Raw genomic sequence first — 26,710 nt, forward strand, 5'->3', positions numbered from 1 at the left:
CCAGACTGGCGTGGGAGCTGCTGGGCTGGGGGGGGCGCGGTTGGTCTAGAACCTCATCTATTACAGGGATTTTCATCGATCTTTGAGCTTCTGGTCCTTATTTCCTACAAAGCAATGTTTCACATCCTCCGCAGAGGTCAGGAGCAAAGATTCAAGGTTCTCTCATTCTGTGGATGGGAGGCTGAGGGAAGCCACTATCACTCTTAGCTGTAAAGTCCCCTTGGCTCTCAAGAGACCAAGACTGAGGACAATCTCAAAATAGCTAGTAAGTTAATTTCAACAGAGGAGAAATAATAAGAGGAATGTGATTCTGTGTGCTTTTATTCTTGTGTGTTCGTCCTGGTCCTCCTGCCTCAGGTCCCCAAAGGCTGAGATTATAGGCGAATGCAGTTACAGCTACTGGTCATGCTGTGTGCTGGGCTCTCGACCTCTCATTAGAGAAGACCCAGAAGGCAGCCCTTTCAAGTTGTGAGGAGGGGTAACTTTAGTGTCAGGAACCAGCAGTGGGGACGTCAGATGTGGCAGGAAGTACTAAAAATGAGGACGTGGTGCTGAGTGCCACACTATATTACTAAGTACGCAATCACTCTTACTTCAGTCTTGAATGCTGGGCTTGAACCGCAGCCTTGTGGGTGCTAAGTGGATGTTTCACGTTGTGCTGTAGTCCCTGCCCAGTAAGGGTGCCTCGAACAATGAAGTCTAATACGAAGTATCAGGTGACACTTAAAAGAGATAGCAAAGATCTCCCTTCCTGGACTTTGGACGTTACACTCTAGGGACAGAGGACATTAGCATAGAGGTGGGAAATCCTATCAGCCTGTCTTTCTTCCTCAAGACATAAAAGATAGCTCTCGCCTCAAAGGCACTAAGAGTTTATTCTAAGCCAATATGGGCGGTCATGTCCTGGGAACCGAAATTCAGAGTGTTCATGTCTGTCACCCACGCCACCCCGCAGGGTTTCTCTGTGTAGCCTTGGCTGTCCTTGAACTCACAGAGATCCACCTGTCTCTGCCTCCCAGAGTGCTGGGATTATAGCTGTGTGCCACCATGCCCAGCATCAGATTGTCCTTAATGATGTACTCCACTGTGGAATAGCTACAGGATATGTTCATTGTCACAGAACCAAAGACTTCGGTCCCCACACTGGGCAGGTGAGTTATTGCAAACCAGGGGAATCTCTGCCATGGGGTTCAGACGCTATCTGATGACATTCTTATATTTTTGGCTTGGTAAAAGTTAGTGGTCTGCTAAATTAATAAATTACAGGTGGATGTGGTGGTGTACACATGTAGTGGAACCACTTGGGAGGCAGAGGCAAGCAGATTTCTTTGAGCTCAAAGCCAGCGAGTTCTAGGACAGCCAGGGCTACATAGAGATATCCTGTTTCTAATTAATTAACTAATTAGTTCATTAAAAATAAATTTTCTTACTCGATGGCCAAGAATATTGGGTCAGGTATAGATAGGAGTTGGAGATAAATGGCTAGGAAAGAAACTAAAGGCCAGGTGTGGTGGTGCTCGCCTGTAATCCCAGCACTGAGGAGGCAGAGGCAGGTGGATCTCTGTGAGTTCGAGGCCAGCCTGGTCTACAAAGGAAGTCCAGGACAGCCAAAGCGACACGGAGAAACCCTGTCTCAAAACAAAACAAAACAACAAAACAAAATTAAAGAAAAGAAAAAAGAAACTAAAGATACTCCAAGATAATTTTGGCTGTAAACCTGCAATCAAAAAGTTCTCCTGAGTCTGTAGAAGCTTCACACACACGTGGCTTTTTTCAGGGAACCCCAAACACCACTCACTCATCCCTTCCTGCCCTGTCACTCCCAGGAGAAAAAGTCCTTGCAGAATCTGGATAACAGTGAATCCCTGGCAATCTCCTCCGCTGGAGGACGAACCAAATCCTGTTACATAATAACAAAGCGAATCTTACTGTTTTCAATCACTGCGGACTCTAAATCAAGAAATTCTTCATAAAGCTTCGCAAACCTAGATCTGTTTGGACCGTTTATTCCTCCAGACTAGGCGCCCGGACAGTCCTATGTTGGAGTACTTCCTTTCCCACGAAGATGATCCTTAGCAAATAAAGGTTACGAACTTAACACAACGAAATAATACATTATTGACTCTTGTACCCAAGAAAGGAGTACCGGAGGCAGCAAGCCCGGAGCTACCGCCTCACGGCTGATTGGCTTGTTTGGCGCTGGCCTCCGAGCATGATAGGCTGCTGAAGCCCCACCCCTTTTCTGATTGGACAGAGTGATGAAGCCAGGATTGGTGGAACGTAAGCAAAAGCAGTCCGAGGTCTTAGTGCAAGGCAGAGATGGCGACTGTGTTCCGGCTGCTGGGTCGGAGGGTGTCTAGTTGGAGACTGCGGCCATCACCGGCTCCCTTCGCTGTCCCGCAGCGGTCCCACTCGATATTGCCTGTGGACGATGATATCAATGGGTTAAACGAGGAGCAGAAGCAGGTAGGGAGGTCTGCCCCAAGGCCTGGTGTCCCCGGTCTTACCCCACAAGTGACAAGTGCCTGCCGGGCCTTGGAAGTGTTACTCGGAAGCCAGGGGGAGGAACTGCGCGCTTCTCTCTACTGATTATGCCCAAACCTCTGCTTTCATCGTTATCTCTAAAGAGGGAAGATTTGAGACAGACACCAAGGCAGAAGGTCTCCTGACTTTGAACTCCTGCTAGGAGATAGACAAATAAGGACCAAAGCTCCTGGGAGACTGGTGGTGTTTGGATGGGTGGGTTGGTTGGCCTACCTCTAGTGGCAATCCGCTAGTGGTGAATCCACTTACACTCCAACCTGGTCTCTCTATGCATCTGTCCCCTACCCTGGGGTCTCCGTATGTATAGCTTGGGTGACCTGGACCTTGCTTTTAGACCAGGCTAGCCTTGAACTCTAGTGATCTGCTTGTTTCTGCCTCCAGAGTGATGGGATTAAAGGTGTGAGCCAACCACACCAGGCTTTAAGCTCTATTTCTCAATGTACATATGGTTGAGATTATGGTTGATCCATAACCACCAAGGCGTTGTTTTCTGAGTGGAAGACTTTAAGGACTTCTTGAAATGCAATCTTAGTTTGCCTTCTTCCCTTCATCAAGGCCTGAAACATACAGCTGAACAATATCTTGAAAGATGTGTTCACCCAGGTTGCTTACTCTTATTGCTGGGTTTCAGACTGTTTTCTCTAATCAAAGCCAGTGAGCAGCCCAGCGTGGTGGCTCACACCTTTAATCCCAGCACTCAGGGAGGCAGAAGCAGGTGGATCACTGAGAGTTCGAGGCCAGCCTGGCCTACAAAGTGAGTTCCAGCACAGGCAGGGCTACATAGAGAAACTCTGTCTCAAAACAATAACAACAAAAGTCAGTGAGTAATTTCCAAGGATGGCTTGGCAATATATAAAATATTAAGCAACTGCTGCAGGTGTCTTAATGGAATTGCTAAGGAGTGATGGCTAGGGGCAAGTATTGCCGTGAATGTTAACCTAAGTGGAGGAAGAGCCCCTGGCATCTCTGTCTTAGAATCTTCTGGAATTCTAAGGTCCTGGCTTGTTATTCCACTAGCCTGTTGTCCGGTTCCTGAGCTGTTGCTTTCCCTGTGTCCTGGGAAATGATAATTTTATTCAGATCTTTGAGGCAAATGCACTTTTAGGATGTGACTTTCCCACAGTTGTGCTTTTAAGCATCTGACACATTTGTGTTCATATGAAGTGGCTTTTTTTGTCCTTGTACCACCCTATGTCAATGGGGGGGGGGGGAATAGATGTGTGCTGCTGGTAACTCACTCATCTTTTAAAGTTACTTTTAGATTTATTTATTTTATGTGTACATGTGTTTTGTCAGAATGTATGTCTGTGTACAGTGTGCCTGCCTGGTGCCTGCAGAGGTTAGGAGAGGGACTCCTATGCCCTGGAATTGGAGTTAGGGATGGTTGTGAGCCTCCATGTATGTGCTGGGAGTTGAACCTAGGCTATCTGCAAAAGCACCGTGTCTTAGGTAGGGTTATCATTGTTGTGAAGAGACACCATGACCAAATGCAACTTGGGGAGGAAAGGGTTTATTTGGCTTATGTCTCCACATCTTAGTCCATCGCTAAAGGAAGTCAGGATTGAAACTCAAGCAGGACAGGAACCTGGAGATAGGAGCTGATGACAGAGCCATGGAGGGGTGCTGCTTACTGGCTTGCTCCTCGTGGCTTGTTCAGCCTGCTTTCTTATAGAACCCAGGACCATCAGCCCAGGGATGGCCCCCGACAATGGGCTGTGCCCTCCCCCATCAATTAGTAATTTAAAATGCTTGTATACAACCAATCTTATAGAGACTTTTCCTCAGTTGAGACTCCCTCCTTTCTGATAACTAACTTGTGTCAAGTTGACATGAAACTAACCGGCACAACTGACTCCTTGTCAATTTGACACACAAACGCATTACCATTAAGCTTTTCTTTTTTTTATCCCCAACTTGACACATTAATAAAGACATCACAGGATAAAACGTTTTACAAACTTAAAAAGCCCCTTAAAAACTCAGCCTTGGGCTGGAGAGATGGCTCAGAGGTTAAGAGCACTGACTGTTCTTCCAGAGGTCATGAGTTCAATTCTCAGCAACCACATGGTGGCTCACAACCATCTATAATGTGATTTGATACCCTCCTCTGGCCTGCAGGTGTACATGCAGGCAGAGCTCTGTATATAATAATAATAATAATAATAATAATAATAATAATAATAATAATAATAATAACAACAACAACAACAACAACAACAACAATAATAATAATAAATCTTAAAAAAAAAAACAACAAACCTCAGCCTTACAGCTGGGCGTGGTGGCGCACGCCTTTAATCCCAGCACTCAGGAGGCAGAGGCAGGTGGGATTGCTGTGAGTTTGAGGCCAGCCTGGTCTACAAAGTGAGTCCAGGACAGCCAAGGCTACACAGAGAAACACTATCTTGAAAAACCAAACCAAAACAAAACAAAAACAAAAACTCAACTTTACAAATTCAAACACTTTAAAAATTGTCTCTTTAAAAAATATCCAATTTCAGTGGGCATGGTGGTGCACACCTTTAATCCCAGCACTTGGGAGGCAGAGACAGGCCAAATCTTCCTTGTGAGTTTGAGGCTAGCCTAGTCTACACATCAGTCCAGGACAGACAAGGCTATTACACAGAGAAATCCTGTCTCAAAAAACAAAGACAACCCCATCTCTGAGGAGTAGGAGAAGGGGTATAGGGGAAAGAGGGAGGGAGAATGGGACCAGGAAGAGAGGAGGGAGGAAGTTATGGCTGGGGTGTAAAGTGAATAATTAATTTAAAAAAAAAGAAACATGAAAACAAAAAACAGTACCAGGTGTGCTAGTACACGCCTTTAATCCCAGCACTTGGCAGCAGAGGCAGGTGGATTACTGACTTCAAGGGCAGCCTGCTTTTTTCTTTTTTTCAAGACAGGGTTTCTCTGTGTAGCCCTGGCTGTCTTGGACTCGCTTTTGTAGCCCAGGGTGGCCTCGAACTCATAGAGATACGCCTGCCTCTGCCTCCAGAGTGCTGGGATTAAAGGCCTGTGCCACCATGCCCAGCAGAGGCCAGCCTTCTTTACAGAGCCATTGATTCCAGGACAGCTAAGGCTACACAGAGAAACTCTGTCTTGAAAAACTAAAAACAGAAAACAAACAAAACGAAAAATCTAACGTTTTAAAAAAATCCAAAGTCTCTGTAAAACTCCAAAATCTCGTTTTTAAAGTCACCGGCTGAAGTGATGGCTCAGCAGTTAAGAGCACTAGCTGTTCTTTCAAAGGTCCCGAGTTCAATTCCCAGTAACTGCATGGTAGCTCATAATCATCCATAATGAGATCTGGCGCCCTCTTCTGGTCTTCTAGCTCACATGCAGGCCGAATACTGTATAAAATAATAAATAAATAAATAAATAACTCTTTAAAAAAGTTTAAAGTCTCTCAGCCGGGCATGATAGCCCACAACTTTAATCTCAGCACTGAGGAGGCAGAGGCAGGCAGATCTCTGTGAGCCTGCTCTACAAAGAGAGTTCCAGGGTAGCCAGGGCTGTTATACAAAGAAACCCTGTCGAGAAAAAAAGAGAAAAAAAGAAAGAAAGAAAAGATGGAAAAAGAAAAGAGGCAGGCTGGAGAGATGGCTCAGCAGTTAAGAGCACTGGCTGCTCTTCCAGAGGTCCTGAGTTCAATTCCCAGCAACCATATAATGGCTGACAACCATCTATAATGTGATCTGACGCCCTCTTCTGGGATGCAGGCATACATGCAGATACAACACTCATATACATAAAATAAATAAATAAATCTTTTTTTAAAAAAAAAGAAAGAAAAGTAAAAAAGGTTTAAAGTCTCTCAACTGTGAGCTCCGGTTAAATCAAAATAAATTACATAGTTTCTACTTCAAGAGTGAAAAAACGGGCTGGAGAGATGGCTCAGAGGTTAAGAGCACTGTCTGTTCTTCCAAAGGTCCTGAGTTCAATTCCTAACAACCACATGGTGGCTCATGACCATCTATAATGAGATCTGGTGCCCTCTTCTGGCAGAGCACTGTATATACAATAATAAATAAATACTTAAAAAAAAAAAAAAAAAAAAAGGAAACGGGCACAATGCTGTTTCTTACAGTAAGAATGCAGGCTGAGAGCCTGCCGGTGGTGGCTCACGCCTTTAAATCCCAGCACTGGGGAGGCAAAGGCAGGCGATCTCTGTGAGTCTGAGGTCAGCCGGATCTACAAAGAGAGTCTAGGACAGCCAGGGCTCTGTGTAACAGAGAAACCCTGTCCTAAAAAACCAAATATAAGAAAGAAAGATACAAGCTTGTTTACAGCTGGATCTTATGGAGGCATTTTCTTTATTGGGGCTCCTTTTCCCATGACCCTCGCTTGTATCAAGCAGATATAACACTAGCTGGTGCACGCTCTCAACCCCTGGACCATTTGTCCATGCCCTCACTCGCCTTTTTAAGACAATGTTGTCTCAGTGCTCTAACCTGAACACTTTAAGGAGGATCGCCTTCATTTACAGCTTGTATTTTGTACGGTTCTTCATTTTGAGAAAGGATGCTGCTAAGTGGCCAGGCTGGCCTGGAAATTTTAGCAGTCTTCCTGCCCAGCTTCCTGAGTGCTGCTGGGATTCCATGCATGTACCCCTATATCCAGCTTTATAATGCACCATCCTCTCCCCCAAAACACACGCCATCTGTGTATATTCATTGCACGTGGTGTTAAGTTGTTGCATCAGGACTCTTCCACATACTCTGAACATATCTCCTCCTATAATGTGTTCGTTCTTGCTCCTTCCCGCTCTGTCTGAGACAGTGTCTCACTATATAAACCTGGCTGGACTCACAGAGAGCCATGTGCCTCTGTACCACTAGACCAAGCTTTATAGTGTTATCTTTTCAAAAATATTTTTTCAACCGTTTTACTGTTGCATGAATATGTGTGTCTACGTGGAGGTCAGAGGGCAACTTTGTAGAGTCTGTTTCCCCTTCCTGGCTTTAGGGAGAACTAAACTCAGGCTTCTGAGGCGAGTGTTTAACCTGCTGAGCCGCCTCATCCAGCCCTTCTGTGATGTGCAATAGGAAGGCCTCGATGGCATCACAAACTCTGGCTTCAAGTGGGAAGAGGTTAATTATTAAGTAGCTGGGTTGTGTTCTCGTAGCCAAATGAAAGAGGAAAGAGGAAAGGGAAGGGAAGAGCAGGATGACAGTTGTAGCCGAACCATAGCCCTGGCGTGAGGATGAAGGCTGTGCCACTTAGAGACTGCATGAAGTGCCTGGGACTTGATTCTCCTGTAGCCCTAATCCATATTGTGAAACCTCTAGAAACTTCAAAGTAGGCTGGCAAGATGGACCAGTGGCCAAAGGCAACTTGCCACTAAATCTGCTGACCTGCCTTTGATTCTAGGACCCAGATGGCAGCAAGAGAGAACCAACTCCCAAAAGTTGTCCTCTGACCTCCATATATGTGCAGTGGTGCCCCCCCCACCCATACACAGGTGGAATAAATACATAAATATTATTTTTTAAATTAACAACAACAAAAGAAACTCCGGAGTCCACAGCTGTGTGGTCGGCAGAGACTTTGGAGACCTCGGGCTTGAGATCTGAGTCGCTGACGCACAGTCCTTGGTCTCTAGTTTCTGATCTTACTGAGAAATCTCTTTCAGCCAAAGTCTCAAGGATGGAAAAGAGACTGACAAGTGTCCAGAAGTGCAAGGCGGGGGATGGTGGGGTGCCTGGAGTGCAGTAAGGGGAATGCTGGACGGAACAGAGGACAGTCCATGCGGGCTGGCTTAGGAGCTTGCATGTTACTCTGAGTACCGCAGGAAGGCATGGAGTACTTTTATGTAGAGGAGCAACATTTTAAAACTCATCTTCAATACTTGAGAGACTCAGGTACATGAGTTCAAGGTCACTGTGAGCAAAATCAATCTTAAAATTAACAAAACGATAATGTCGGGGGTTGGAGAGATGGCTCAGTGGTTAAGAGCACCGCCTCCTCTTCCAAAGGTCCTGAGTTCAATTCCCAGCAACTACATGGTGGCTCACATCCATCTACAATGCAATATGATGCCCTCTTCTGGCCTGCAGGTGTACATGCAGACAGAACACTGTATACATAATAAATAAATCTTTTTTTAAAAAAATGATAATGTCTTAATCATTTCCAAAACGTCTAAACCAAGAACCTTGAGAAAGAGAAGCCAATCATTGTGTTAATCAGGGTTACTATTGCTATAATGAACACTGTGACCAAAAATAAGTTGGGGAGGAAAAAAAAGCTTTATTTGGTTTTATAGTTCTACCTTGAAGGAAGCCAGAAGAGGAACTCACACAGGGGAGGAACCTGGAGGCAGGAGCTGATGCCGAGGCCATGGAGGGGTGCTGCTTGCTAGCTCGCTCCTCGTGGCTTGTTCAGCCTGCTTTCTTACAGAACCCAGGACTACTCCCCACCCTGCGGTGGCCCCACTCACGATAGACTGGGCCCTCCCCCACTGATCACTAATTAGGAAAATGTCCTACAGGCTTGCCTTCAGCCCCATCTTATGGAAGCATTTTCTTGTTCAGACGCCTTCCTCTCTGCTGACTGCAGCTTGTGTTAAGTTGGCATAGAACCTGCCTACACAACCACCTCTAAGGAAGCGTAATTTAGTGGGGCCCCCTAAGCCTCAGCCTGATTCTATGTGGTGAGATTGCCCATGGCCCTGAATGTACCATTTCAACCACAGGGGCATTGCCCTCGGTGGCAAGCATGTCTTCAGTGGTCTCTGTCTACCTTTCTCCCCCAGCTTCGTCAGACTATATCTAAGTTCCTCCAGGAGAATCTGGCCCCCAAGGCTCACGAGATTGATCAAGCCAACGAGTTCAAGAACCTGAGAGTGAGTTTGCAAGGTTGAGAGTGGGAGTGGAAGCTTCTGGGGACAAGGCTGCTTGCATTGCACTTATGCTTAAAAAGGTGCACACTGTCACCTGGTGGCAGGGGCCTCTCACTACTAAGAGTATAGAGTATAGCTCCTTCCTCCGAATAGCTTGGTCTTGTTCTGGCCACACCTAGCTAACTGCCTTCTCATAGCTCGCCCCACTCTGTCTGTTGACAGGAGTTCTGGAAGCAACTGGGGAGCCTGGGAGTCCTGGGCATCACAGCGCCCCGTGAGTATGGCTTGCTTCTTTCCCTAAAGAGAACTCCTTCTGTTGCCAAAGCAGGCAGGAAGGGAAGTGGGCATGGTGGCACATTCCCAACACTCAAGGAGCTGAAACAGCAGGGTTGCTCTCTGTTCAAGGTCAGCCTGTGCTATCCGGTAAGTTCCAGGCCAGCCTGGGACACAGAGTGAGACCCTGATTCAGAAAAACAAAAACGAGGGGAGAGACTGGAGACAGGGCTCAAGCTAAGAGTACATGCTATGTAAACATGAGGCCCAGGGATCTGGTCTCAGCACTGTGTAACAGCCAGACCCCACCCCACCCCCCCCCCCACCCCCACCCCAGACGTCTGTAATCCTAGCACTGAAGGAGGCTGAGATTGAGGGGCTTGCTGGGACTCACTGGCTACCAGTCTAGCCAAAAACCACAAGCTCCAGGTTCAGTGAGAGATCCTACTCCAAAAGAAACGAGGTACGGCGTGAGAAGAGGATGCCCAATATCTTCCTGTGGCCTCCACACGTGTACACAGGTGTGCGCACTCACGTACACATGTGCACAATACAGCATTTTACATGCCCTCATACACACAGAGAGAAGCCAAAAAGGAAGAGGAGAGAAAGATCATTTGGAAAGAACTTCCTCACCCTTGAGCCTGAGGCAGCACCCCTTGACGATAAGCACAGGGACAATTCTCATATCATTAGTGATGGCAGAGGGAAAGATCTCCCAGGATCTCTGCTTTTTGTGGTTGTTGTTGTTGTTGTTTTGCTTTGGTTTGGGTTTTTTTTTTTTTTTGGTTTTTTCAAGACAGGGTTTCTCTGTGTAGCCTTGGCTGTCCTGGACTCCCTTTGTAGACCAGGCTGGCCTCGAACTCACAGAGATCCACCTGCCTCTGCCTCCCAAGTGCTGGGAGTAAAGGCGTGTGCCACCACCGCCCAGCTTTGCTTTTTACTTTTATTATTATTGTTGTTGTTATTGTTCCATGCTGAAGACTGAATGAGAGCCTCACGCCCTGTCACATCTGCATGCTGTACAGACTCCTCTAGGTGATTTTGGGGAGTTTAGAAAATTCTAAGTAAAGCATCTACCCTTGTAGATTACCTTGCTCTAGATGATTCCTAAACTCTGTCTCACCAATGGCCTGTAAAGGGGGAAGATTGTGCCCCTGGGGGACGCCCTAAAGCCTCTGCTTATAACTTATCCTCAGAGCTCATTTGGTGTCAGAAATGGGACCAAGAGGGATGTCTGGGTCCTCAGGTAAGGTGGGCACATGATGTTTTTCAGTTGGATCTTGGGCTTGCCCAATATCCCCTGTGGGTGCTATGACTTGGTTTTCCTTTTTTGGGGCAGGGTTGGGGGGGCAGAGGGGGGCAGGGTGCAGAGGCAGAGAACTGGTATATTCTGGTTCTTCTGTGTTGCCTTCTAGAAAAAGGCCCTGCCTGGGTGATGGTTCTGCTGAATGTGTGCACTGTTGGCCTCCTCATCCAGCCACACCCCTGGGGCATGAGAGCAACGTGATTGACTTTTCGTCCTGGCCTTCTTCTCACTCCGTACTTGGAAGGGTTAAGCAGGAAGACCGGGAGTCAAAGCTGACCTAGACCATAGAGCTAAGACCCTGACTCAAAGAGGGGATGTAGCAGTGTGGCTGGCGAGGTAGCTCAGTGGTGAAGAGTGTGGCTCTTGCAAAGGACCCACCTCGGGTTCCCAGCACCTACATGGTGGTTCACAGCTAAACATTGACTCCAGTTCCATGAGAGCTGACAAGCAAGGGCACCAGGATTGCACTCACATACATGCAGGCAAATGCCCATGTCCATAAAATAAAATAAATCTAATATATCTATATATTTTTTATTTATTTATTTATTTATTTATTTATTTTTTGGTTTTTGGTTTTTCAAGACAAGGTTTCTCTTTGTAGTCTGGGGTGTTCTGGGCTCGCTTTGTAGACCAGGCTGGCCTCAAACTCATAGCGATCCACCTGCCTCTGCCTCCCGAGTGCTCGGATTAAAGGCTACGCCACCACGCCTGGCCCAATTTGAGTATATTTAATGGAACAAATAAGCAGTTCAAAATCAATGGGCTGAAGTGAGGCTGTGCGATAACCACCTGTAACACCATAACACCAGCACTTGACGGATAGAGGTAGAAAGGTTGTGGGTTCAAGGCCACCCTGAGATTCATGAGACCCTGAGGGAGAGGTTGAGGATGTACTTCATTTTGCTAGAATGTTTGTGTGTCCCCAACATAGCAGAAACAGAGTGTGCCTGAAATCCCAATACTCAGATGAAAGACAGGAACAACAGAAGTTTGAAGAAAAAAAAGAAAGAGAAGAAAAAAGAAGTAAAGAAAAGAAGCTAGAGGGTCAGAGTGTAGCCTCGTGGCAAGAGTGTACACTTTGTATGAAGCCCTAGGTTTGATCCCCAGAACTTATAAAACAAGGAAGAAATCAGATAAAATCCTTTCAAGTGGGCATCTTTGAAAAGAAAGCCAAGGAGCTGGAGGGATGACTCAGAGCTTAAGAGTTCAAGTCCCAGCAACCACACGGTGGCTCACAACCATCCACAATGTGATCTGATGCCCTCTTCTGGACTGCAGGTGTACATGCAGGCAGAGCACTGTATACTAAATAAATAAATCTTAAAAAAAAGAAGAAAAGAAAAGAAAGCCAAAAGCTGGGTGGTGGTGGCGGTGGTGACACGTGCCTGTAATCCCAGCACTTGGGAGGCAAAGGCAAGTGGATCTCTGAGTTCGAGGTAATTCCAGGCCTCAAATTCCAGGACAGCCAGAGCTACAGTGAGAAACTCTGTCTTGAAAACCAAAAAAAAAAAAGAGAGAGAGAGAGAGAGAGAGGGAGAGAGAGAGAGAGAAAAGAAGAAGAGGAAGAAGAAGGAGGAGGGAAGGAAAGAAAGAAAGAAAGAAAAAAAAGGAAAAGGAAAAAAAAGAGAAAGCCGGGGCTATTGTTTTCACTGGGGATTGACCCTAAAGCCTCGCCTGTGCCAGACAAGAGTCCTAACCCTGAGCTATATCCCTCTATGTCCCCACCCTTTCCCTGTATTTTTATCTTGGCACCGCGTCTCACTAAGCTGCCCTAGCTGGCCTTGAACTCACTCTGTAACCTGGTAGGACTTGAATGTGTTCTTTCTGTCTTTCAAGTGACACCAGCTGGCCCCAGGGGCCACACAGGAGTTCTGCTTCGCTGTCTGTCTGCCTGGATTGTAGCTGTGCTCCCCTAGACCATGGGGCAGCCCGATTTCCTCATCAGAGCCAGCTTGTTTATAGGGTCTTCATACAGGCAGCTGAGCTGAGGCACCAGGGACCCAGCCATTTTGAACTTTTTTGGGAACAGCTAGCTGTCAAGGAAAACAAACTTTCCTTCTCTTTTTCATTTTCTCTTCCTTTCCTTTCCTTGTTAATTGTTGAGATAGGGCCTCAGGTAGCCCAGGCCAGCACTGAGTTTGCTATGTAGCCAAAGATACTACTGAGCTCATGATCCTCCCTCCCACCAACGTCTGGGATTGCAGGTGTGTGCTACTGTGCCTGTCCTGCAAACCTCTTTCTTTCCTTCTTTTTAGCTTTTTCTTTCTTTCTAGGTTTTTTGGGGTTTGTTTTGTGTTTGTGTTTTTGTTTGTTTGTCCTGGACTATCTTTGTAGACCAGGCTGGCCTCAAACTCACAGAGATCTGCCAGCCTCTGCCTCCCAAGTGCTGGGATTACAGGTGTGCACCACTGCACCTGGCTTCTTTTTATTTTTTAAAGATTTTTTGTTCTTTTTTTTTTTAAATATTATGTATGTGCCTCTGTGTATGTATTTGTGTATGTGTGCACTTGTGTGTTCATATGTACATGTGTACACACCTGTGTGTGTATGGTACATCTATATGTATCAGTTCCACTTTGTTCCCAGAGCTATACTATAAAATCTTACTTTGGGCTAGAGAGATGGCTCTGTTATTGGGAGCACTTCTAGGTCTTCCAGAGGACCCAGGCATCAATGTTGGGTGGATCACAACCACCTATAGCGCTAGCTGTAGAGCAATGGTTCTCAACCTTCCTAATGCTGCAACCCTGTAACACAGTTCCTCATGCTATGCTGACCGCCCCCAACCATAACATTATTTTGTTGTTACTTCATAACTGCAGCTTTGCTACTGTCATTAATAGTAATGTAAATATTTTTTAAGATAGAGGTTTTCCAAAGGGGTCATAGCTACAGGTTGAGAAGTGCGGCTCTAGGGGATCCAAGAAGGTTACCTCTGCTCTCTGAGGGCACTCGTACACACGTGCATAAACGCACATGGGCAAGTAAAAAACACAAGTCTTTTTTCACAATCTCGCCTTCCCGAGGCCCCGGCACACACACAGTCCGTAGCTAACCTTGGATCTCAGAACATAGCCCCCTTCCTACCTGCCCCATCTGTGTTTCCTCGCCTTCTCCCTTCGTCCATCTGCTTCTGCCTTCTGTAACGTCTGGAAGAACAAACGGGTGCTCAGGTTTTTGCTTGTCCTCGTTGACGATGTCTGAGATAATCCAGTGTCGGAGACGATGGTCTTCTGAATTGCAGCACGCCCTCAACATCAAGCAGAACCAGTTGTGTGACCTTCTAAGCAGAGACACTGGCAAGAGCCTTCCAACCTTGCTAAGGGAGCTTGGGATAGTTCCCAGGGTGCATCTTCCCTGCCAGTTAAGGTAAGACTCCTGTCTGTGTGCCAATGTAACCTGGCTGCCTTTCTGCTTTGCACGCGGTGGTGCTTCCAGCCCAGTTTGGTGGCTCTGGCCTGGGCTACCTAGAACACGTGCTGGTGATGGAAGAGATATCACGGGCTTCTGGAGCAGTGGGACTCAGCTATGGCGCCCACTCCAACCTCTGTGTTAACCAGATCGTTCGCAATGGAAGTGAGGCGCAGAAAGAGAAATACCTGCCGAAGGTGAGGAGATGAGGAATGAAGAAGCCCACATGGCCCTAACCCCCTACCCCCCCCCCCAGATGACAAGCGCTCCCCTTGGTGGAAGCCAAGCGGATGCTCATTCTTGGCTTGCTGCCGTGAGCTAAATATAATTAGGAAAGGGACTGAGATCGCTTTAAAACACTTAAGTCAAAACCTCGGAGTACATGAGGGGCTGGAGAGATGGCTCATTGGATAAGAATATTGACTGCTCTTCCAGAGGACCCAAGTTCAATTCCCAGTACTTATCTGGTGGCTTCCAACCCTCTATGACTGCATTCCCCAGGAATCTGACCGATTCTTCTGTCCACTTTTGGGCACTGCACACATCAGGTGCACAGACATGCGTGCAGGTGAAATAAATGAATACATTTAAATAAGGTGCAGAGTGACAGAGGAAGATACTCAATATTGACCCCTAGACTCCACAAGCATGAGCACATGTGTGTCTATGCATTCCACACAGGAACACATGTGCACATACATGTGCAAATATACAACATGCCAAAACAAAAAAATAAGATGAAAACAAGGGCAGAGTTTAACTCATAAGATAGATTACTAACATTGGACAAAGACTTTAAGAAGGTAAAGGTGCCCCCAGGCGTGGTGGCTCACGTCTTTAATCCCAGCACTCGGGAGGCAGAAGCAAGCGAATCTTTGTGAGTTTGAGGCCAGCCTGGTCTACAATGAGAGTTCCAGGATAGCCAGGGCTACACAGAGAAACCCTGTCTTGGAAAAAAAGGAAAAAGAAATTAAAGGTGCACACCTTTATCCCAGTACTCAGGAAGCAGAGGAAGGCAGATCTCTGAGTTCGAGGCCAGCTTGGTCTACAGAGTGAGTTCCAGGACAGCCAGGGTTACATAGAACAACCCTGTCTTGAAAAACAAGAAAGAAGGAGGCAGGGGCTGGGGACCTTCAAGCCGCCATGTGCTGGCTTGTAATATATGTAGAGACCCAGCTCCTTGGGAGGCAGAGGCAGGAGGATTTGGGAAGACCTTGTTTCAAAAAGCAAATTGGAGCCAGTGAGATGGCTTAGTAGGTAAAGGTGCCACCACACTTGACCCACGTTTGATGCACATGATGGAGAAAGAACCAACGCCTATAGTCCCAGCACTCGGGGAAGCAAAGGCAGGCAGATCTCGGTGAGTTCTACAAAGCAAGTCCAGGATAGCCAGGGCTCCACCCTGTCTCAAAAAAAGAACCAACTCCCACAAATTGTCCTCTGATACATACATACACACACACACACACACACACACACACACACACACACACACTAGACTGTGCATATACACAGAACAAATTAAAATATAATTTTTAAAATATAAAGATTGGGAAGCAAGGGGAAGACTCAGTGGTAAATCCCTTGCTTAGCCTGTGTGAGAACCCTGGAGCCAATCCCCAGCAGTGCCAAAAAAGTGGGGGAAGCAGGCAAGGAGAGAGGTCTTATAGATACTTGCTTCGCTCTGGGGGCAGTTTGAGGGGAGGAAAGTGGGCGGGAAGAGGCAATTCCGGGGGATCCTAAGGAGGTTTTGGTTTTCCTTGTAGCTCATCAGTGGTGAATTCATCGGAGCCTTGGCCATGAGTGAGCCCAATGCTGGCTCTGATGTTGTCTCCATGAGGCTAAAAGCAGAAAAGAAAGGTAAGGTCACTTGCCCCAAGGCATCTGGGAAAGGCAGAAAAACAGACTCACGGTGAGGGGGTAGCTGTTGGGGGGGGCGTCGTCTCGGCTGGTTCCCCAGTACTGGTTCTCAGCCATCCTGTGGCCTGACTGGCTGAACCAGGACAGGAGACTTCAGCAAACAGCCAACGTCCTGCCCTGCCTGTAGGAGACTACTACCTTCTGAACGGCAGCAAGTTCTGGATCACCAATGGCCCCGACGCGGATGTCCTGGTTGTCTATGCCAAGACAGATTTGACTGCTGTACCCGCTTCTCGAGGCATCACAGCCTTCGTCGTGGAGAAGGTGAGGGTGGTGGGCAAGGGGTCAGAGAGATGCCACCTCTAACCAGAGTGACAGTGGTAGTTTACTCGCTTCCTCCCAGGATGTGGTGGGTGAGCTGAGGCTGAGGAAGGTAGCCGAAAAGTAATTAATTAATTAATTAATTAATTAATTAATTAATTTTTAAAAGGAGACCCAGAGAGGCTGGGGCAAGTTTGAAGTCAGTAAGTTGGGGAAGAAGGAAATGGGGAAACAAAATACCGGGAGATATTCTTCTTGTGCCAAGCAAGAACGGTGGGGGAGACTGAGGCACAGGAACGCAGATGATGATCTGAACACCATAGCTTTGATAGTATAGGCAAGGGTGAGAGATCCATCAGGAGTTAGACTAGAGCTCAAGAGTTCCGTTTTGGGTTTGGCTTGGTTTTAAAGCGAGCCAGACAAGGTGAGCTGTGTTTGTAGTCTGAGCAGCACTTGACAGGCAGCTGAAAATTTGAGGCTAGCTGGTCTTCGTAGTGAGGTCCAGGGCTATGCTGCAAGACTGTCTCAAAAAACTGAAAACAGGAAATAGCAAATTTTTCAGTATAGAGAAAAGAAAACCAGGAAGTTTTTTAAAAATTTATTTTGTTTTGTTTTTAATGTGTGTTGATGTTTTGTCTGCATGTATGTCTGTGAGGTTCAGATCTTGGAGTTACAGACGGTTGTGAGCTGCCATGTGGGTGCTGGGAATTGAACCCAGGTCCTCTGCAAGAGCTACCAGTGCTCTTAACCTCTGAGCCATCCCTCCAGCCCCTGTTGTTTTGTTTTTTAAAGATGGGGTCTCATTGTGTAACTCTGGCTGACCTAGGATTCATTCTATAAACCAGGCTGGCCTTGAACTCACAGTGCTCTGTGTGCCTCTGCCTCCCAAGTGCTAGGATTAAAGGCGTGTACCCTACCTTGAAAACAGTTGGAGATATATAAATTCAGGGAGCAGGTGTTGGCTTCATGCCATCTGCCTAACTATGGTGAAGAAAGAGAGCTGGCGCCTCTGAGGCTTGGGGACGCAGCTGCAGGGGAACGCTAGAGGGTTTAAGAACATGGTGCAAAGGCTGGCAGCACACTCCGTGAGGAGGAGGAGCAGCTGACTGGAACTGAAAAGGCCAGGAGGTAACAGGGAACCGCATGTGCCATTGCTCCCCAGGGCGCTTGGCAATGCACGTGCATCTGTGTCATCCCAGTCCAGGCTTGTAGGTGGTTGGGATTCCTTTAGGGACAGGTGGCAAAAGAACAGGGGGCAGGTTGGCCCGGGCTGTGAGAGTATCTATCTTCCCAGGGGAGACTGAGGAGAGCTGGGGACTGAATGTTTCATTGAGAAAGAACCGCTCCCCTGAGAACTAGGGAAAGGCAGGCTGGCAGCAGAGGAGTTGGTACCGAGGTTGGTGGGGTGTGAAGACGGGGATTTTGCATTCAGAGTGAGCACTTGGGCATGAGACACAGCTGGCATGCTGGGCAGCTATCAAAATCTGTAGGTCAAGTGAGATTTCTCTCTACTAGTCCCCCTTGCGGCAAGTCTAACCAGGGCCTCCTTTGGTTTCCTGTAAAGGGTATGCCTGGGTTTAGTACCTCCAAGAAGCTTGACAAACTGGGCATGAGGGGCTCCAACACCTGTGAGCTAATCTTTGAAGACTGCAAGGTTCCTGGTAAGTGTCCAGAGAATAAGGGAGTCCTTACTCTGGCTCCTTTGCAAATTGGAAGGGCCCATCTCACCAGTACAGAGGTGCACTACCATTCTCTGCCCCATGTTAGGCAGCTAGACTGCAGGCCTGGAGCTGGTGGATAGCTGTCTGTGCTGGCCGCAGTCGCTGCTGCTGTTTGCTTGCCTGCCTAGATGAAGAATGGCTTTTCCTCTGTGGATAGCACATCTTGCCATAGCTGAAGGCAAAAGGTGAGGCCTACCCTGGTCTGCTGACATCCTTCAGGCTTCCTGTGCACGAGGCTGTACAGCCTACAACATGTGCTAGTCTGACTTTTTGTCGCTGTCGTAAATAGCCCAACAGAAATGGGCTGAAGGCACAAGAACTTGGTTGACTCATGGTTTCAGGTGTCAAGCCTGTGGTTCTTTGGCTCTGTTGCTTCCGAACCTGTGGTGAGGCAGAGCGTGAGGGAAGAAGAGCCTGGGGAGAACGGCTTATCTTATGGAGGCTAAGTAAGCAGAGACAGAAGAGGCCAGAGTCCCATTAGCCTTTCACAGTCACACACCCCAATGGCCAATTTTCCCTGGAGGTTCTTCCTCTGAAAGTTTCCATTGTCTCCATTAATGCCATCAAATTATGAATCCATCATCGGGTTAATCCATTGATGAGGTCAGCTGTCACAACCCAGTCACGTCCCTAACCCCACCTTAGAACCCTGCTGCACTGAGAACCAAGCCTTCAGCACACCCAACACGCAGGGGGGCCATTTCATGCCCAAACCATAACACCCGGAATTACCCTCGGTAATGATGCTAAGAGCCCATCTGAATAAATTGACAGAAGCCAGACTCGATGAAGGAGAGGTAATTGGATTTTGCAGGACTATTTTCTCCCCTGTGCTGTAGCTACAAACGTGACACCGTGTAGCACTGTGAGAGAGCCGAGGCCGAGGATCTGGTCATCAATTAGGACTGCTTTGTGCACCACTCGTAAACCATCCTGAAACAGTATGCTGTGGGGAGGAGTCTCTAGGAAGGGTTACCCATGCAGACCCACTTTTGTAGAAAGGGAAAACATTCATCCACTAGCCTTAAAGGCAGCTTAAGCTGTCAAGTTTCTCTACAAAATGTACTGCCTGCACCTCCCAAGTCCTTATTAGGGGGTCGGTGCTCAGAAGCCTCCGGTTGCCTTTTGATTTCAGACATTCCTGGGTCCCTACCTGCTGCAGGGCGTGGCTGGCAAACCCCGCCCTCTACCCTGAACTTTCCAGCCCAGGGGCAGGGCTTCCCTTCACTATACAATCCAGCCATCTTGGCTCCCTGCTCTCTCCTCTGGTCTCCTCTCTCTCTCTGTATCTCTTCTCCTTCTCTCCTCTCTCCTCTCTGCGCACTTTTCTTTCCCTTTCTCTCTCCCTCTCTCCCTCCCCCTGCATGGCTGCTTCCAATAAGCTGCACTTAAATATTATATCTATGTCTCATGATTAGCTCGTTCCATCATTTCAGTCAGTCACTAGCACCCCAACTCTTAGACAAAGCAGCTTTCATGAACATTGCTGAGACGTGACCCCGAACCCAAGCAGGCAGCCTCAGAATGATGAGTTTTCTGATTTCTTTATTAGCAGATATCAGCTGTAGAAAGAAGTGAAGAGGGGCTGGGTGACTTCTAAACCAATCAGTTTTTCTTCTTTCTCATCCTAGGGGGTCCTGGGTGAGAAGGGACAGATCTAACAGCTTGGGGCTCTCGAGTGTTGTGGTTGGGAAGGGGTTCCTGAGAACTCTGCTTCCAGCTGAAAGTGTCAAAATTCATTTTTTCCCTCTCACTCAAAACCCTAATTGAAGGTTGAGTAATGCACTTTTGTGCCTTGGGTGACACAGTGCCTTTTATCAGAGTAAAGAGGCTGTGAACACCCCTCTCTGACTGGCATTTATCCCTGCAGCTGCCAACATCCTGAGCCAAGAGGGCAAGGGTGTCTACGTATTGATGAGTGGGCTGGACCTAGAACGCCTGGTGCTGGCAGGTGGGCCCCTTGGGTAAGTGTGAAGGGCTGGAGACCTCCTGGGTAAACCTGAAGCTTCACCAGGCTGGGACTTATTGAGGGAGCTGCTGAACCTGTGGATGAGTGTGAGGTTCGGGGGACCTGAGCTCTCCAGACTCCTTGTTAGGTTAGCAGCAGCTTTGCCCTGACAGGCAGAGAAGACACAAGGGACGCTACTTCAAGCTCTATCCTCTGTCGTAGAAAAATCTCCTCTTAGCTGGGTGTGGTGGCGCTCACCTTCAATCCCAGCACTCAGGGAGGCAGAGGCAGGCGGATCACTATGATTTGAGGCCAGCCTAAGTTCAGGACAGCCAAGGCTACACAGAGAAACCCTGTCTCAAAGAAGAAGAAGAAGAAGAAGAAGAAGAAGAAGAAGAAGAAGAAGAAGAAGAAGAAGAAGAAGAAGAAGAAGAAGAAGAAGAAGAAGAAAAGAAAAGAAAAGAAAAGAAGATCTCTTCCTACATTTAATTTCTTCACACAGAAGGGGAATGACATTAGGTGACAGATGGCAGGTGAGACCTGAGGAGCAGTTCTGTTTAGTCGAGTGGTTATGAATCAAGAGGCCCAGACTGCTGCCCCGCCACACCCACTTCATCCCAGAGAAAGGTGCAAAGGAGCATGGGTGGGCACGAACCTGGGCAGACGGTGGTGTGACCAAGCAGGGGGTTTCTCAGGTTCCTTTACCTTTGCTCGGGGACTTCAGTTCCTTACCCTCCCGCCTCAACGCTCAGGCCTAACCCTCTGGTGCCAGTCCATGCCACTTGACAGCATCCCTTCTTCATAGTGTCTTTCTCTGTGTGGCAGGATCATGCAGGCTGTCCTGGACCACACCATCCCCTATTTGCATGTGAGAGAAGCCTTTGGCCAGAAGATTGGCCAATTCCAGGTGAGTGGAACATTTCCCGAAGTGCCCTCTTCTGCTGAATTAAAGGTTTTCTGTGGAGGAGGTAGACGTACATTGTGGGATGGTCTTGTCCTCTTGCAAAATGAGCTTAAGCTTGTAGAATGCAGCTACTGTCACACTCAGCCTGGCTTTGGAGTTTCATCGTGTTGTGAGTGAACTGGACACTGAGAGGCTGAAGGGTAAAGCGTGCAGGACACTGGGGCTTAGGGAAAAGGGAACTGTATTTCTCATCTCACCTTTCTGGTTTGAAGAAGCTGCCAGAAGCTAGCCGGACTCTAAGAGACAGCTCTCTGGCCTAGAACAGTCTCCTAGAACTGTTCCCATCTCCATTGTCCTAGGCAGGTCCCATCTTTCCTCTGTGCCCCTGGCTCCTCATACCTGACTGTCAGGTGGCCCTTGCCATTCACCTGCTTTTGGTCATTAGTGTGTCCCCAGCATGTTGACCCACGGCCTCCCTTTGTCCCCAGCTGATGCAGGGAAAGATGGCTGACATGTACACCCGACTCATGGCATGTCGACAGTATGTCTACAATGTCGCCAAGGCCTGTGATGAGGGCCACGTCACTGCCAAGGTGAGGGAAGAAGAAAGAGGGGGGCCGGCGGGTCATCTAGTGGGGTGGGCACCTGTATACTTGTCGGGACCCTGCTGAGCAGCGCCTTATTCCACAGGACTGTGCTGGTGTGATTTTGTATGCAGCTGAGTGCGCCACGCAGGTTGCCCTGGATGGCATTCAGTGTTTAGGTGAGTGCCCCCCCTACTCTCTACTCCTGGGGTCCCTCTCCACTCTTCACTCTGCTTAAGCTAGCCACAGCCACGCTGGCACCTCTAGGCTCTATCTGCCCACAGTGAAGAGGAAAGGGAAGTTTTTGTAACGGCAGTCAGTAAATAACTGGATGCTTATTATTTTAAAGGGAGCGTGGAGTCTGGTGACACAGCTCAGTCTTTAAGAACACTGGTTGCTCTTCTAGGGGACCCAGGTTCTATTCCTGACACCCAAGTGGCAGCTCACAACCATCTGTAACTATAGTTCGAGGGGGAATCAGCGCCCTCTTATGTCCTTTGAGAGCGCCAGGCATGAATGCAGTGCACAGACCAACAAACATCCTGGCAAAACACCTTTATATGTAAAATCAATTATTTTTTTAAGGGAAAGAGAAAAAGATCCGGGGGGGGCACACTCCTTCAATGCCAGCACTCAGGAGGCAGAGAGGCAGGTGGATCTCTGAGTTCAAGGCCAGCCTGGTCTACACAGTGAGTTCCAGGACAGCCAGGGCTACGCAGAGAAACCCTAACTCCAAAGAAAAGAAAAAGAGGCTACAAGCTGTCCTTATCTTCCCCGCCTGGTGTAAGGTCTCCAGGAAATGGGGAGAGAGATGCCTCAGGTGGAGCACCCTCGTTCATTGTTGGCCAGTGGTGAACGGCACAGGCTTAGATTTGAATCCCACCTCTCTTGCCCGTGTTAGCCACTGATTCTGCATTCTTAAAAAGCAGGGTCTCACATGTGTGAGGATATGGTGTGCTGAGGATGACTTGGAACCTCCAATCCTCTTGCTCCACCTCCTGAGTCCTGGGGCCACAGGCATGTGCCACACCATACCTGTTTGCATAGTGCTGCGGGTTCCAGACCTTTGGGCATGCTAGGTGGACAGTGTACAGCCACAGCCCCCCAATTTTTCCCTTCCTTTGTCTGGGTCCTCAGCACTCTGGGAAACCTCCTAGACCAGCCCTATTGTGCCTTCCTGACCCCAACAAGGCTCCCTTGTAGCTTTTGTTTCTCTTTAATCAGACCTTCCCCCACAGGCTGTAATCCTGGGACTCTTCTCAGTTCAACCAATGCATCAAAGAAAAAGCTGGGCATGCTAGTGCACACATATAATCCCAGCCCTTTGGAAACGAACGCAAGAGGATTGCAAGGAGCTTGAGGCCAGCCTGGGCTACATAGTAACTTCTTGGCCAGTCTGGGCTATAGGTCAGGGTGGTATCCCTGCCAGGCATACACAAAGCTAGCACCCCAGCACTGTACCAACCAGATGACAGGTGGTGTACCCCTGGAACCCCAGCACTCAGGAAGCTAGAGCTAAGAGGGTCAGAAGTTTAGGGTCATCTTTGGCTACATCGTTAGTCACAGGCTAACTTAGGATATGACAGACCCTACCTCAAAAAGGAAACAGAAAGAAATGTTCAGAAAAGAAAATCATCAGTAGTTTGGAATTTTTCTGGCACCGGGAGGAGTGGGGGGAGGGTGGATAGATTTCTGGGTAACTGTGCTGGCTACCAGGCCTAGCAAGCTGAGTTTGGTCCCCAGGACCCACATAGTGAAAGGAGAAAACTGACACATGTCACACATTGTCCTCTGACCTCTACATGTGTGTCAAGGCACATGTGCATGCATGCACACATGCACAAAATAAATAAATGTAAAACAAAAGAAACATCGGACCTGAGCTGAACTTAGACTTCTTCTCTTGTCATGATGCCCTAAACATTCCAATATACAGCAACTGTTTAAATGGTACCCATGCCACAGTGGATACACAAACAGCCTAGCGGTGCTTAAGGTATGAGCTGGGCTTATACCTCAGTGGTAGAGCATCTGCCTAGAGTGTGAGGTCCACGTACGGAGAATGCACATAGGTTATATGCAAAGAAACCATTCCTTGAAGATCCTGGAGGCTGGCTCCTTGGCCATCCGTTTGCTTTCTCACCTTGTCCTCTCCCTCCAATTCTGTCCCTTCTCTTCCCACATCTGGTTCGCAGGTGGGAATGGCTACATCAATGACTTTCCCATGGGCCGATTTCTTCGAGATGCCAAACTGTATGAGATCGGAGCCGGCACCAGCGAGGTGAGACGGCTGGTCATCGGTAGAGCTTTCAACGCAGATTTCTGCTAGCCTCTGCTAGCCTCACAGCCCATCACCCCCTGGTTCTGGCACCAAGAGGCCTTTCTTTGGAAGCTGAGGCATGGCAGCCCTCTCGCCTGTGTAAGGAAGCTCTGCTGCCCAACTTCCCTTCTCATGCCAGCCCATGACTCTGTTGTGAGGTGGGATTCTCCAGCCTGCCACCCAGTCAGGAAAGCTTAAAACGACTGCAAAAAGGCTTTTCTGGGGGCTTCTAGGGAGGGCTTCAGTGACTGTGCCCTTACTTCTAAATTTGATATTCTCACCCTCTGGCATGGCACCTGAGGACACACAGGTACCCAACTCCTGTTTTTGGGCAAGCTGCTGGCAGAGAGCCCTCCCTGCTCAAGTGTAACGGAAACATGGCCTCTTTCCATTTTCTTATACTTAGTGATCTTCCCCAACACACGCACACACCGTCCCAGACAGGGTTTTTTTTTTTTGTGTAGCCTTGGCAGTCCTGGACACTTTGTAGACCAGACTGGCCTCAAACTCACAGCAATCTACCTGCCTCGCTTCCCCAAGTGCTGGGATTAAAGGTGTGTGCCACTACACCCAGCTTTAGTGGTCTGTTTTCTTTTTCTCTTTTCCTTTTTTTTTTTTTTTTTTTTTTCGTTTTTTTGTTTGTTTGTTTGTTTGTTTGAGACAGGGTTTCTCTGTGTGGCCTTGGCTGTCCTGGACTCACTTTGTAGACCAGGCTGGCCTCGAACTCACAGCGATCCACCTACCTCTGCCTCCCAAGTGCTGGGATTAAAGGCATGTACCACCACCACCAGGCCTAGTGGTCTGTTTTCTTAAGGAAAGGCAGAAACCTGTCCTTGTTAGCTGTTTCCCCCAAGGTCTAAACAGCTCCAGAATGCGTGGAGGGCAGAGCCAAGGAAAGGCAGAGTCCATGGTCCAGCCAAGTCAGTGTAGAACGCTGGCCTCCCTGACATACCTGAATGTCTGCATCACTCTGTCACAGCCTACCACTGGGCCTACTCATGTGACCTTCTGCAGCTGACTGGGCAGCTGACAGGCCCTGTGGCCAGGGCTGGGTTGCCTGGCTCAGCTCCAGCCTCTCTGACTGTACATTTCTCGAGACACCCTGTGGATAATTTTGTTACAACTGCACAGCCACTGTTGCCGTTTTGTATTAAACATACTGCAAAATAAAGCCTTCTGTGCCCAAAGCAGTGTCTTGGAGGAGAAGCCAGCTGTTTGCTATGACCCTCAGACTGCATCCTGAGAGTGCCCTTGAAGAGCCCTGCCCCCATGTCTACCCTTTGGTAATGGGACAGGCCAGCATAGGAAGTCTCAGACCCCCGTCTCCCAGTGACTTGACTTTTCTTTTATGTCACTGAGATTGAACCTGGGCTATTTAGGCAAGCACTGTACCACTGAGCCAGCTCCCTCCACCTACCAACTTCCCCATGCTTTTATTTCAGTCTCCCTGTAGTCCAGACTGGCCTGGAACCAGACTGGCCTGAACTCAAGAGCTCCCCTATCTCTCGAGGGCTGGGATTACAGGTGTGAGCCACATGCACCACCCTGTGCTTTTTCTTAAAGGAGTGGGTAAGCCCAGTGTGGGGAGACAGAAGGAGAGCCTCTGCCTCCCGAGTGCCATGGTGATGGGCATAAACCATCCCACCTAGCGCATCTCTGAGTTTTCTTTTGTTTTGTCTCTCGCTGTATGGCCCAAGCTGGCCTTGAACTTAGAGATCCTCCCACCTCCTGTCTCTACCTCCCAAATTTTTAGGATTAAGGGACACCATGCCCAGCCTAACCTCTACAGAGGGTGGGGGTGGGGGGCTGTTTGTTTTGATTTTTTAATATCTTAACCTTTTTCAAGGTCAGAATCGGAGCTAGGATCCAGATAGGCTAGTAGTACCCTGAGGCTGCCACAGAGAACACCCTAAAAGTGGGTTGCCGCACTCCTTCTCAGTTCCCAAAAGTAAAACTGGTTTTCCTGGCTCCCAGCCCAGCAGTGCTTGGTCCAGGCCCACAGCCAAGTGCTGAGGTTTGAGACAGGTGGAGTTAGGGCCTTACCAAGGCCAGTCTCCAGGAAGGGGGATTTCTGAGCTTCTGTTGGCCCCTGAGCGTTCCCTCTCCGGGTCCTGCTCCTGAGCTCATGAATGCAATAGAAACGGTGATCAACTGAGGAAAGGTCGCTGGAACAACCCACTGAAGGTGTTCAAAATGAGGCAGGGGACCTACAAGCCTGCCTTGCCACCATGCGAGACAGCCTGAGTTGGAGCCCTGGAAACAATGGGGTGGATGGAGAGTTGGCCTCTGGCCTCTACAAGTTGACAGACTGCAACGTGTCACTCAGTCAAGCCCACTGGAACCCTACTGACTTGAGAGCATCCCCCCAGAAGTTCACGTTAAAAGCCATAATCCCAGCCAGTTGTTAATGATTTGGGTAGTAGGACCCTCACAACTTCAGCAGCTTTACAAAAGGAAATCTTAAACTGCTGCGCCTGCCCTGTCATGTGGGGCCCCAGCACCTTGTTACAGTGAAACAGAACATAAGGGAAGATGCTGGGCCCTTGCACTAAATCTCTGTAATTACCCAATCGGTGTGCGTCCAGCTACAGCAGCAGAAAGGAAGATTGTTTCCGTGTTTTTTATTTTATTTTATGATGCACATAAATGGGGTTTGTTTTGTTTTGTTTGT

The 26,710-nt window shown here is 48.2% G+C and overlaps 1 protein-coding gene across 1 annotated transcript; it reads left to right on the forward strand.

Moving 5' to 3' along the window:
- Positions 1 to 2,269: 2,269 nt before the first annotated feature.
- Positions 2,270 to 24,466, forward strand: Ivd (isovaleryl-CoA dehydrogenase). The gene is made up of 12 exons (XM_051144383.1): positions 2,270 to 2,466; positions 9,299 to 9,388; positions 9,608 to 9,659; positions 14,409 to 14,578; positions 16,148 to 16,241; positions 16,429 to 16,565; positions 18,127 to 18,223; positions 20,154 to 20,247; positions 21,057 to 21,138; positions 21,624 to 21,728; positions 21,826 to 21,898; positions 23,915 to 24,466. Exons 1-12 carry the CDS (start codon positions 2,320 to 2,322, stop codon positions 24,046 to 24,048), a joined length of 1,275 nt encoding a protein of 424 aa, XP_051000340.1. The 5' UTR covers positions 2,270 to 2,319; the 3' UTR covers positions 24,049 to 24,466.
- Positions 24,467 to 26,710: the final 2,244 nt, after the last annotated feature.

Source organism: Acomys russatus, chromosome 4 (genome assembly GCF_903995435.1).
Source record: "Acomys russatus chromosome 4, mAcoRus1.1, whole genome shotgun sequence".
Classification (NCBI taxonomy): Eukaryota; Metazoa; Chordata; class Mammalia; order Rodentia; family Muridae; genus Acomys; species Acomys russatus.

What these genes read in the sequence shown, in the direction of transcription:
- Ivd (XM_051144383.1), top strand. Translation starts at nt 2,320, where the DNA reads ATGGCGACTGTGTTCCGGCTGCTGGGTCGGAGGGTGTCTAGTTGGAGA. An exon ending in ACGAGTTCAAGAACCTGAGA is followed by an intron (nt 9,389 to 9,607) that starts GTGAGTTTGCAA and finishes GTCTGTTGACAG; the next exon opens with GAGTTCTGGAAGCAACTGGG. An exon ending in CAGCCTTCGTCGTGGAGAAG is followed by an intron (nt 16,566 to 18,126) that starts GTGAGGGTGGTG and finishes TTTCCTGTAAAG; the next exon opens with GGTATGCCTGGGTTTAGTAC.